Consider the following 13,805-nt stretch of genomic DNA (forward strand, 5'->3'; position numbering starts at 1 on the left):
GGAGTGGAATGGGTTGTGGGCATTTCTAAAATCTATACACCCAGTCCACGCCTAATTTTGGCATCAGCATTTACACCAAGTTTTACCTGGCGTAACTGCCCATGGCTAAATTCAGTTGTGCAGACAGGCACTCGGCATATTCTCTAAACCATATGAAAATTTATGCATATTCTATAAAATACGTCTAAATTTAGGTGTACCTTACACATAGGTGTATTTTTGTCAGTGCCGATTTTTTTTTTAGGCATGATATATAGAATCTAGTTCATAGCGCAGAAAGGTGGAAGGCTGGAGTCTGGAGTTGGTGGTGGATGAAGAGCACACGTAAGAATTACTTACCTGATGAGTGGAGTTCCCAAGGGAGAAATAAGAAGAAAGAGCTAAAGAGAAGCTTAAGAATGAATGCACTTTAGCTGAGTAAGAGAAGCTTGAATTGTTATGTGGAATCAGATAGGAAGCCAGTGCTGTGACCTGAGAAGAGAGGTTATGCGAGTGTAGTGATGCTGGCAAAAGGTAAGTTGTGTAGCTGATTTTGAATAGATTGAAGAGGAGGGAAGGCAGTTTCAGACAGCCAGTATATACATACAAATTACTATATACTCATGTAAATGGCTTAGAAAATTGCCCTTCCCTATCTTTGTACTATTGTCTTTCTGGCATTTTTGTTTTCACTGTAATGATATAATTGGACCATTTATCTGGTGAGCAGTTCGAAAATACACAGTTTGGGTGAGTACCAATAGTTATATGTAGCTTTGTGTCACCATCCCTGACGAAGGTCCCACTGGAGGACTGACACAGTTGCCAAGATGTAAATGTCAGTAAATCCTAAACTATCACTGCTCCCACTACTGGACGAATGGAGATAAGCCCAATTTATGTTTAAACGGTTTTTATTGGCATTTCCGCATGTTATATCATTACAAACTTTCATGTAACAAACTTCACAAACAATCCATGCTACAACAATCCAAATACCTGACTGGCCTTCGGCTGGTGTTTTTAACATTTTCTCCCCCCCACTTTCCCCATGACTCCCTCCCCTCCCCCCCCCCTTTTGTGCTATGCCGACATTGTTATTGACAGACAAACATGCTGGATTTCCTCAGTGAACTCATTATACAACAACTTATCATCCAGTCCTACTTATGCGATCAAATTAGCAGATGTTATTATCAAATTAATTGCAGATCTACTCACTCCTCCCCTCCGACCACACCAATTACAGCCGGATATGCTAGGACTGAGTATTAATCGCCCCATCAATGTCTACTGTAATCCCTTCCTTCCACTTCTCTCCCCCTTTACCTCCCCCCTCACAATCAACTCTTACACCCAGGATCTGAAATCTGCTACGTTAATTCTCGCCACTCGTTCGCTCTTGTCATACTCCATTCATGCACACTGACTATCCTAAAACATTCAGGACTTGACTCCGTGCCCGTGGGGATATTTTGTTCAAGTAAGCCCCCCAGACTTTAATGAACCGTTGCTGCCTCTTTGGTGTATTGCGGGCATCACGCATTTCCCATAACAATAAGCCCAATTTAAATGAAGAACTTAGAACATGTCTATTATTAAACCCGAGATACGGTTGTATAGAAAATATAGGTTGAGTCCTTCTATCTCACAAGAAAATAATACTTATCAGTGAAAGGCACTCTCTTAATAACTTACCACACAGTCAAAATTTGGAATTGCCGCATATTTGTAGGAGTATGGATACAGCAACAGCTGGGCGTATGCATGAAAGGACAAGTATGCTTTGATTTGCTTCTTGTGTTTGCGGAGAAAGTGAGCTGCAGCTTTTACTTCAGGCTCTGACTCGGGATAAGGACCACAGTAGGTGTCATCACAGGGATGCAAAGAAGCACCTTCATCTTGAAAAGGAAAGAAAAGAAAAGAAAGTTCAAGGTGGCATTCGTAGGCAATGCTGAGAACTAGCCACTTTACCATGGACGATACTGCAATATCCCAGTGAAAAACAGCAACATGCATAGGTGCCCGGTATAAGAGGCTTGGAGAGGCTAAGCCTCCCCTGCTGTGCTCTGAGGGGTTTAAATTATTGATTTACCTCCATCCTCACAGCAGGAGCTGCAGTGAAAGCCCTCTAGCCTTGTGTAACCAGTTGTAGAAATTGGTTTATGGTTTAATTTTTTTACCTTACTGCTGGGAGAGCAGGAGGGGTTGGCTGGAGGTGTCCTGGGTTGCCAGGGAGATATTTAACGAGGATGACTTCCTGACCTGCACTGAGGACAGATAGCGGCAGAATCGGATACTGGGCCAGCATGATCAGAAAAAGTCACCAGACAACAAAGGTAGAAAAGATCGTTTTATTTTCATTATAGTGTTTGGAATATGTCCACTTTGAGAATCAGGCGCTCAACATTAAAAGTTTATATTTATTTATTTATTTATTTATTTATTTATGGCATTTTATCCCACATTGAACATGAATTAGGGTGTTTTGTGGCTTTACATGAGAATTGTGATGATATGATCCCTTGTTTCATATTGTTGACGGTCTGCATTTTCCGTATGGGTGGTATATTGGTGTATTAGGTTCTGCCCAGTGTAATATTTATGGTACAGTAAGGTTCTGAGTGTGTTTTTGCACAAAGTTGTACATAGTGTTTTGCAGTTGAGCGATTGTGCTTAGAATATGCTTTGAGCAACCACTTTGTTCTTTGACATATGATACATATCTAATATCTAAATTTAATAAAAGGTATTAATTGTGACTTTTATTTTTATTTATTTATTTATTTTTTCTGTGTGTTATCAGACAATTATGAATTTAAGCTCCAGCCCTGGCCACCGACCGCCTATGGCAACATGCCAACTCTGTTTCCACTTTAGGAGAACAGTACCAGCGTATATTATTGCTCTGTCTCATTTGCACTTTATTTGCACTACTATCTCTCCTTTACAGTGTGTATTTCCCGTTAACCCACCCACAGCTTGGGTTTATCAAAAGTGGGATCTTTAAGTGACTCTATTCCTGGTATGTTTTGTCTCACAAATACTTGCTACAGCCTACTAAAGTGGAAAGAGGCCCACATTGCCCACTAGTCAAAGTAGGCAACTGCCTATGAGTGTCACAGTGAAAAGAGACAGGAGCTGCTTCCTCTATCCCAGTGGCACATTTTTGTAAGCATCACTCAGAATCAGCACCAGCATCTTATCCAATCTACCCTCTCAAAGGTTTCACCTCTCACATGTAAGAACCCAGTGTGCTTATCCCAGAGTTTATTCCTGACTCCCACACAGACAAGATCGTCTGCATTTATTCCAGTCTTTACCCCTCACTAGAAGCTCTGAAGAATCACCACTGGTCCATTCCTACACAGGGCCAGTGCAAGAGAATAGGGTGCCTCGGGTGAACTTTCAACCTTATGCTCCCTTCCAAGTTTTTGTTAATTGAACTCTACAGTCATGATCACCCTACAGCAATTCTGTAAAATCTCATAGTTGGATATATTCCACCCGATATTTAAAACAATTTAACTGGCCAGGAACAGCTCCTGGCTGGTTAAATAGCCTAAAACCGGCTAAGCGCTAATATTCAGCACAAGATAGCTGGCTATCTTGACTGAATATTACCACTTAGCAGTTAGCCTGGCCACCGGCTATGTTGTGCGACATAGCCGATTAGTGACAATATTAATTGGCTGACCGGCTAAGTTTAGCGGCCAGACAGACCCATGTAAATAGCAGGTCTAACTTTGGCCGCTATAACTTAGCAGGTCAGCTGATGAATATCGACTTAACCGCCTCGGTTATGTTTTAGTGGCCAAAAATCCTTGGAAATTCAATGCCAGTCGCCGGATATGGCCCTGGCATTGATTTTCTGGGATCAAGGGAGTTAGACATGCTCTCTCTCACGATCTCAATAACAGCCCCATTAGCCTTAAACATAACACATTATTTTGCAGGTTTAAAGTAGGCACTGATAGATCTTTGAGATTATGTGACTGTCAGGACTTATTGTTTTGCTTTGTTAGTGGCTTTCTTTTGCTCCCCCCTGTCCCCCAGAAGCTGCTGCCCTAGGTGACCACCTAGTCTTGCCTAATGTTTGGGCCGGCCCTGTTCCTACACCTTTAAGGGAGTAGGTCAAACAGGATGCTGATTCTCAGACTGAGTGGTGCATGATAGAAAGGGTCATCCTACGGATGAAGAGGCACCCCTTTCACCATAACATTTTCTCTCTGGTGGAGACAGGGGAAATTCCATGGGATCGATGGATGGATGTAGTTCCTCTCCACAAAAATGGTGACAGAGAAGAAGTGGGAAACTACAGACTGGGTTTTGTGTGGCTGCCCCCCACTTTAGCTGTTATAACAAACCAAACTGTTTGATGATCACTACTGCCCAGTGGTAGGAAAAATGATGGAGGCACTGCTGAAGAAAAGGTTAGTACAATTCCTAGAATCCAATGGCTTTGAAGATCTGAGGCAACATGGTTTTACCAAAGGAAAATCATGTCAAACTAATCTAATTGATTTCTTTGACTGGTGACCACAGAACAGGATCAAGGGCATGAGCCAGATGTGGTCTATTTGGATTTCAGCAAAGCCTTTGACACAGTTCCTCATAGGGGCTTGTGAACAAATTGAATGGGCTGAACTTAGGACCAAAGTGGTGAACTGGATTAGAGACTGGTTGACTGACAGACGTCAGACGGTGGTGATGAAAGGAATTCACTTGGAGGAAAGAAAAGTGTGTACTGGAGTGTCCCAAGGATCGGTATTGGGGCCGATATTTGTGAATGGCATTGCCAAAGGGTTAGAAGGGACAGTTTGTCTTTTTGCAGATGATACAAAGATTTACAACAGAGTGGACACCCCAGAGGGAGTGGACAACATGAGATGTGATCTAAAAGTATTAGAAGAATGGTCTAATGTTTGGCAGTTAAAATTTAATGCAAAGAATTGTAGAATGATGTATATAGGGTGTAGGTACCTAAAAGAATTGTATTCACTAGGGGATGAGAAGCTGATAAGCACAAACTGGGAGAGAGACTTTAGGTTGATAGTGTTGGAGGATCTTAAGGCAGCGAAACAATGTGACAAGGTAATGGCTGTAGTCAGAAGGATGCTAGGCTGCATAGAAAGAGGCATTTCCAGTAGAAGAAAGGATGTGTTAATGCTTTTGTACAATTCATTGGTGAGGCCTCATTTGGAGTATTGTGATCAGTTTTGGATGCTGTATCTTGCTAAGGATATGAAAAGACTTGCGGCAGTTTAGAGGAAGGCAAGAAAAATGATACGGGCCTTGTGCCAAAACACATACCAGAAGAGACTTGAGGACCTGAATATGCATCTCCTAGAAGAAATAGTGTGTAGGCACTCTGCCGGCACTTATGTGAGTATGTGAATGCATAGGCATGTCGGTGCTACTATTCTAAACATTTGTGTGTACAACTGTGGGTGCCTAGTTTATACCACCACTGATTTGTTAAGGTACAGGTGAGAGTGAGTCATAGGAGTGGAGTGTGGTGGTATTTAAAGATCTGGGGGTGCCCTTTGGGGAGCACATTATGTGGGGCATTATGGGGGGCACTATTGAGGGGAAGACCTTGGGGTGGGGGAGCTGCATGGGGGACTTGAACAAATAGGTGATGCCCCTTTAAGAGAAGGCCCAGAAGCATCATTAAGCTTGGCAGCCAGATCCTCCCAGGCTGACTGGCTAACAGTGCTTGTGAGGTGGCTTGCAAGCAGTTAGTCCATAGCCATAAGTACATAAGTAATGCCACACTGGGAAAAGACCAAGGGTCCATCGAGCCCAGCATCCTGTCCATGACAGCGGCCAATCCAGGCCAAGGGCACCTGGCAGGCTTCCCAAACGTACAAACATTCTATACGTTATTCCCGGAATTGTGGATTTTTCCCAAGTCCATTTAGTAGCGGTTTATGGACTTGTCCTTTAAGAAACCGTCTAACCCCATTTTAAACTCTGCCAAGCTAACCGCCTTCACCACGTTCTCCGGCAATGAATTCCAGAGTTTAATTACGCATTGGGTGAAGAAAAATTTTCTCCGATTTGTTTTAAATTTACTACACTGTAGTTTCATCGCATGCCCCCTAGTCCTAGTATTTTTGGTGTTATGATTCTGCCGGTTTGGCTGAGGGGGAGGGGGGACGTCTCTTCTGATTGGCTGCCAGGGGTTGTGCTGACGTCAGGGGATAGTACTTTAGCCTGCAGCTGAAGAGTTTCTCTGCTTTTGCGTTACTTATCTGGTGGTAACAGGAAAGCCTGATAGGTTTCTCTCAGAACCTGCTCTAGGTTCTGACAGGGATCTGTGTTGATTTAGAGTATTCTTTTCCTTCCCTCTGGGTTAGCTGCTGCTGTGTGTGTGTGTGTGTGTGTAGCTCTGTAATCAGGGTCAGCTGCTCGTTTGTTTAGTGGGGGCTGGGCATTGCTCAGCCTCCGGGGCTCTGGGCTGAGTGAGAGTGTTCTCCTTTGTTTGTTTGTTTTAAGGATTTCTCTTCCCAGTGTCCTGGCCTGCTGGCTCAGTGAGTTTAACCCTTTGTGTACTGTGTGTATTGTATTCCTGCCTCTGCCAGTGTGTTTGTTTGGATGGGCCCCACTCCCTCTCGGGAGGGGAAGCATTCTCTCTGATTGTTTGTTGATTTATGGCACTCTCTCTCTGCTGGCTCTACAAGCTTAACCCTTTATGTTCTGTGTGCCTTTGTCTACAGTGGGTTTGAGGCAAAGGCTTTCTGCCTTCCTTTGTGTTTGGTTCCTCTGGCTTCTGCCTGGGGCTCCTACCCTGGTGGGGAGGGGGTTGCTGTGTTAGTTCCCCTGTCCTGCGCTAGTCCCCTGCGTGGGCGTGGGCCGCTCTGGTCCTTTGTTTCCCCCTCTGCCCTATTGCTGGTGTTCAGCGCGTGTCTGGCATCTTGGGGCCCTCTGGGTTCTTTCACCCCTCCCTGTGTGTGATTGGGTTCCAGTTCAGCCGTGAGGCTCGCATGAGTGGCTCTGTCTGCGTGGGTTCCGGTTCGGCCGCGAGGCCCGCCTGTATGCCTATTTCCCTTCTTCCTGAGGGACTGGGGGGAGGGGTAGCTTAGGGGGTATTGTGTAGCTGGGGTGTGCGGTGGTGGGTCGGTCTCCCCTTGGCCTGGGTCGGCGCCCTGCTGGCCTCGGCCAGGGCCCAAGGGCTCACGACCAACCCAACGGATTACAGAACGCAAAAGCCATGAGCTCGACCGATCCATCCCCCATGCAGCTGCTCCAGCAATTGCATGCTCAGCTACAACAGGTATCGGGAGTCGTGAACGCACTGTCCCAACGGGTAGACTCGCTGACTGTCACGGGGGCTGCGGAGGTCCCGCCAGCAGCTACTCCGCCTAGTTCCCACGCATGTGGCCGAGGGATTCGGGTGGCTACGCCCCCGAGGTACGAGGGCGACAGTAAGACCTGCCGGGGGTTCCTCAATCTATGCCAAATTGTCTTCGAGTTGCAGGCCCGGGATTTTCCTTCGGATCGGGCGAAGGTGGCTTATATTATCTCTCTACTGGCAGGCCCCGCTCTGGCCTGGGCCTCGCCCTTATGGGAGAAGAAGGATCCCCTCCTGGATAATTTGGCAGAGTTTTTGAAACAATTTCGGCTCATCTTTGAGGAACCCGGGAAGCCCTCCTCGGCGGCGACTCAGCTGTTGAACCTACATCAGGGGCGACTCTCTCTGGGTGAGTACGCCATCCAGTTTCGGACTTTGGCCGCAGAGCTAGGTTGGGATAACCCAAGCCTGACTGCGGTATTTTGGCATGGTGTCTCGGCCAACATTAAGGACGAACTCACAGGCCGGGAGCTGCCCTCAGATCTGAATGACCTCATCCGTCTCTGTACCCAGGTGGACATCCGGTTCAGGGAGCGGGCCTGTGAACGTCTCGCTGGTCAGCAGGTTGCAGGGGCTAACTCGAGGAGCTCGCACAAGAGCCCTGCTTCCCCGTCGCTGGGTGTGCCCGATGGGTCTGAACCTATGCAGGTTGACCGGGCGGCCCGGGAGAGACAGCGGAGACGCTCTAAGGGGCTGTGCCTGCATTGTGGAGTGAAAGGGCACTTTGTCCGTGAGTGCCCGAAGAGAAAGAAGTCGGGAAACCAGCAGCCCTGATACCGGCTAGGGAGACCGGGTCAGGGCCAAAGTCCTTCTCCCCTTGGATGCAGGTTTTGGTGCCAGTTCTACTGGCGATTAAGGATACCCCTTGTTTTGAGGCACTAGTTGACTCGGGGGCGGGAGGCAACTTTATCAGCGCGGACCTGGTGCGGGTTCATCAAATTCCTACGATGGAGTTACCTCAGCCCATCACCGTCTCAGCGGCTTGGGGACTGGTTCGGGGAGTTCTCCGCTCCAGAACCGTGCCTATGACCATACGGGTAGGAGTCTTACACAAAGAAGTTATCTCCTTCTACGTCCTTCCGTCGGCCACTGAGGCCATAATCCTGGGATTACCCTGGCTTCGCCTGCATAACCCTTGCATTGATTGGGCCCGGGGTGAATTGACGGCGTGGGGCCCGGGCTGCCAGAAGGTCTGTTTGGATAAGGTCTCGCCAGCCCCAGTGACGCTTCCTTTGGATCGAGCCAATGTTATGTTACCGGGGCCCTACAGATCCTTTGGAGATGTTTTTTCCAAACAGCAAGCAGAGATTCTGCCTCCTCATCGCTCCTATGACTGTGCCATAGAGCTACTACCTGGCACTGAACCTCCCCGTGGCCGCGTATACCCCCTATCCCGGCCAGAGACGGAAGCCATGTCCCAGTATATTCGAGAGAACCTAGCTCGAGGCTTCATCCGGCCCTCTAAATCACCCGCGGGGGCTGGATTCTTCTTCGTGGAGAAGAAGGATGGGGGTTTGCGCCCCTGTATTGACTACAGGGGACTCAATGCCATCACGCGGAAGGACAAATACCCCCTTCCCTTGATTTCTGAGATGTTTGACCGCCTCCAGGGGGCCCAGATCTTCTCCAAGCTCGATCTCAGGGGGGCCTACAACCTTGTGCGGATCAAGGAGGGGGATGAGTGGAAGACGGCGTTTAACACCCGCGACGGGCATTACGAATATCTGGTAATGCCCTTTGGACTTGCTAATGCTCCAGCCGTCTTCCAAGCCTTCATGAATGACATCTTCAGGGATCTCCTGTATAAGTTTGTGATGGTCTACTTGGACGATATTTTGATTTTTTCAAGGGCTGAGGAAGAGCACCAGGAGCACCTGAAGACCGTATTGCAGCGGTTGAGGGAGAACCACCTCTATGTGAAATTGGAAAAATGTGAATTCCATCGCTCCGAACTGCTCTTCCTGGGGTACATCATTTCTAACCACGGGCTGCGTATGGACCCCAGTAAGCTGACAGCCATCCTGCACTGGCAGCAACCTACGGGGCGTAAGGCTCTACAGCGCTTCTTAGGTTTTGCCAACTACTATAGGCAGTTTATTTGGAATTACTCGTCCCTGACTGCCCCTCTTACTGCCTTGACTAAGAAGAACGCTGACGCTCGCAACTGGTCGCCTGAGGCGTGTCAGGCCTTTGAGAATCTGAAACAGGCATTTGTTGGAGCTCCAGTGTTGCGCCATCCCAACCCGACAAATAAATTTTTTGTGGAAGTGGATGCATCATTGGTTGGCGTAGGAGCAGTGCTGTCCCAGGCCCACCCCAGTGGGAAACTTCTCCCATGTGCATTCTTCTCTAAAAAGTATACCCCTGCCGAGAAGAATTATGCCATCGGGGATCAGGAGCTATTAGCCATTAAATTGGCCCTGGAAGAATGGCGTCATCTGCTGGAAGGGGCGCAGGAGCCCTTCACGGTGTTCACGGACCATAAAAACCTGACTTATTTACGAGAAGCGAGAAGGCTGAATCCTCGCCAGGCCCGGTGGGCACTATTCTTCTCCCGCTTTGATTTCATTCTGACCTATCGTCCAGCGGAGAAGAACATCAAGGCAGATGCCCTCTCCAGGTCCATGGAGGCTGACCTGGAGGAAGAACCCCTGCAGTATGTAATTAAACCTGATGTCATTGTGCCCGCGATGACGCTAGCAGTACCTGCAGGTATGACCTTTGTGCCACCCCGGCTGAGAGAAAAGACACTCCAATGGGGGCATGCCTCTCGAATGGCAGGACATCCCGGGATCCTGGGAACCAAGCGGTTCATCTCCCAGCAGTATTGGTGGCCTTCACTTGATCGGGATGTGCAGGAGTTTGTGGCTGCGTGTCCTGAGTGCGCCCAGCATAAGGCTGACCGTCGGAGACCCCAGGGGTTGCTGATGCCTTTACCGGTACCTGAGAGACCGTGGACCCACATTGCCATGGACTTTGTTACGGATCTGCCTAACTCTGAAGGGCACACAGTTGTCTTGGTAGTGGTGGACCGGTTTTCTAAAATGGCCCACTTCATACCCATGCCTACCCTTCCTTCGGCGGTGAAGCTGGCACAGTATTTCATCAGCTCTATTTTTCGTCTCCATGGTCTGCCAGAATCTATTACCTCTGATCGAGGAGTACAGTTTGTCTCAAAGTTCTGGAGAGCCCTGAATCGGGCCCTTGAAGTAAAGCTGAACTTTTCGTCGGGATATCACCCACAATCCAATGGCCAAACAGAACGAGTGAACCAATGCTTGAAGCAGTTCCTACGGATGTATGTCAATGAGCACCACAACAACTGGAGTCAGCTGCTGCCTTGGGCAGAATTCGCTCATAACAACCGAGTGAGCTCGGCCACGGGCGCGTCGCCCTTTTACATCGTATATGGACGACACCCGCGGATACCAGCCCCCTTGAAAACCAACTTGGATGTCCCGGCAGCGGTTGATGCGGTGACCTCGCTCCAAGCAATTTGGTCATCAGTTCAGAAAGCGCTGCGAGTGACCTCCACTCGTATGAAACGCCAAGCGGATCGGTCTCGCAGAGTGGAACCGCACTTCCAGCCTGGCGACTTGGTGTGGTTGTCCACGCGTAATCTTCGTCTGAAGATTCCCTCCTCCCGCTTTGCACCTCGATTTGTGGGCCCGTATCCCATTGTGAGGCAAGTGAATCGGGTCTGTTATCAGCTAAAGTTACCACCTACATTACGGGTACATAACACCTTTCATGTGTCCTTGCTGAAGCCTGTGATTCTGAGAAAAGGGGCTTTGCCCACGTTGCCTGCTAGTCCAGCCATCTCAGCCTCCCAGGGGGAATACGAAGTCCGGGATGTCTTGGATGCAAGGCGCTTCCGGGGACATCTCCAGTATCTCATTGCGTGGATGGGATATGGACCGGCAGACAATTCCTGGGAGGACGCTACTCATGTCCACGCGCCAATCCTAGTCAGACGGTTCCATCGCCTTTTCCCTCACAAACCTAAACCTCGTGGACGGGGTAGGGGGGGCCCTTGAAGGGGGGGTGATGTTATGATTCTGCCGGTTTGGCTGAGGGGGAGGGGGACGTCTCTTCTGATTGGCTGCCAGGGGTTGTGCTGACGTCAGGGGATAGTACTTTAGCCTGCAGCTGAAGAGTTTCTCTGCTTTTGCGTTACTTATCTGGTGGTAACAGGAAAGCCTGATAGGTTTCTCTCAGAACCTGCTCTAGGTTCTGACAGGGATCTGTGTTGATTTAGAGTATTCTTTTCCTTCCCTCTGGGTTAGCTGCTGCTGTGTGTGTGTGTGTGTGTGTAGCTCTGTAATCAGGGTCAGCTGCTCGTTTGTTTAGTGGGGGCTGGGCATTGCTCAGCCTCCGGGGCTCTGGGCTGAGTGAGAGCGTTCTCCTTTGTTTGTTTGTTTTAAGGATTTCTCTTCCCAGTGTCCTGGCCTGCTGGCTCAGTGAGTTTAACCCTTTGTGTACTGTGTGTATTGTATTCCTGCCTCTGCCAGTGTGTTTGTTTGGATGGGCCCCACTCCCTCTCGGGAGGGGAAGCATTCTCTCTGATTGTTTGTTGATTTATGGCACTCTCTCTCTGCTGGCTCTACAAGCTTAACCCTTTATGTTCTGTGTGCCTTTGTCTACAGTGGGTTTGAGGCAAAGGCTTTCTGCCTTCCTTTGTGTTTGGTTCCTCTGGCTTCTGCCTGGGGCTCCTACCCTGGTGGGGAGGGGGTTGCTGTGTTAGTTCCCCTGTCCTGCGCTAGTCCCCTGCGTGGGCGTGGGCCGCTCTGGTCCTTTGTTTCCCCCTCTGCCCTATTGCTGGTGTTCAGCGCGTGTCTGGCATCTTGGGGCCCTCTTGGGTTCTTTCACCCCTCCCTGTGTGTGATTGGGTTCCAGTTCAGCCGTGAGGCTCGCATGAGTGGCTCTGTCTGCGTGGGTTCCGGTTCGGCCGCGAGGCCCGCCTGTATGCCTATTTCCCTTCTTCCTGAGGGACTGGGGGGAGGGGTAGCTTAGGGGGTATTGTGTAGCTGGGGTGTGCGGTGGTGGGTCGGTCTCCCCTTGGCCTGGGTCGGCGCCCTGCTGGCCTCGGCCAGGGCCCAAGGGCTCACGACCAACCCAACGGATTACATTTGGAAAGAGTGAACAGACGCTTCACATCCACCTGTTCCACTCCACTCATTATTTTATATACCTCTATCATGTCTCCCCTCAGCCGTCTCTTCCCCAAGCTGAAAAGCCCTAGCCTCCTTAGTCTTTCTTCTTAGGGAAGTCGTCCCACCCCCACTATCATTTTAGTCCCCTTCGCTGTGTTATGGTATAAGCCAATTGTCAGAATTATCAATATAAAAATGCAGCTTTTAAAAGATGTATTGAAACTGCATTTCAATACCTTCTTTCCCCTTTTCCTTGGGAATTTCTGGTAGCAGGGCTAGTCAATTACAAACACTTAACAGAGACAAAAGCTGGCTGGGAGGGTCACCAAGACATCTCTAGAGAACAAAAAACTGAAGCAGAGACTCCTATGACTCAAATGACAAAAGAAACTCCACCTATCACAGCAGACTGAAACCCTCAAGCTATAGAAAAGCCATTTGCCAGCAGATATCCAGGAAACATGTGACCATGCTCCCCTGCAAACTACAATACCCAAGATCCCCTGCAAACTACAACTCAGGGAACATTATAAAAAACCTGGAAACAGCCCAGCTCTCTCTCTCTTGGGAAGCTCGCTTGGGACCTGCTGCTCTCTCTTGGGACCTGCCTCCTCTTGGGACCTGCTGCTCTCTTTGGGGTCTGCTGATGCCTTGCTCCTGACCATGTGCTCATCAATCAGCTGGACCATAGCATGCTTGTAACAAGGACTGTAAGCTAACCTACCTGTTACTTTGTTCTATTTTATGCACAAATTCTCTGTTCTAAGATCCTTTTAAAAGCTATCTCTCGTTTGCAATATTATTTGTATATTAAATGAACCCTTTTGAAGCTAAAAATATAGTCTCTTTGTGTTCTGAGTATATGGTATCTGTTAAGGTTAATCTTGCAGTACAGAATACTGCATTTCAACAGAGATAATATTTAATTTATTGCAATTATCACCTTTGGTGATTGGTGGAGAAATTAATATCCTAAAACTTATAAATACGGCGCCTGCTCTTAAATTATAAACAGTAGCGAGTGCTCTAGAGCTCTTTCCCCCAAGTAAATCATTTCTTGTAACAGCTGCACCTTTTCCAATTCCATTATATCTTTCTTGAGTTGCGGCGACCAGAATTGAACACAATACTCAAGGTGCGGTCGCACCATGGAGCGATATAACGGCATTATAACATCCTCACACCTGTTTTCCATACCTTTCTTAATAATACCCAACATTCTATTTGCTTTCCTAGCCGCAGCAGCACACTGAGCAGAAGGTTTCAGTGTATTATCGACGACGACACCCAGATCCCTTTCGTGCATGATGTAGCTA

The 13,805-nt window shown here is 48.4% G+C and overlaps 1 protein-coding gene across 1 annotated transcript in view; it reads right to left on the reverse strand.

The window, feature by feature from the left end:
- Positions 1-13,805, reverse strand: part of CPA6 (carboxypeptidase A6) — a 183,491-nt gene that overhangs the window by 19,097 nt on the left and 150,589 nt on the right. The window contains 1 exon segment of the mRNA XM_030190168.1: positions 1,678-1,880. Within this exon segment, the coding sequence (XP_030046028.1) occupies positions 1,678-1,880 (203 nt within the window).

Source organism: Microcaecilia unicolor, chromosome 1 (assembly GCF_901765095.1).
Source record: "Microcaecilia unicolor chromosome 1, aMicUni1.1, whole genome shotgun sequence".
NCBI lineage: Eukaryota > Metazoa > Chordata > Amphibia > Gymnophiona > Siphonopidae > Microcaecilia > Microcaecilia unicolor.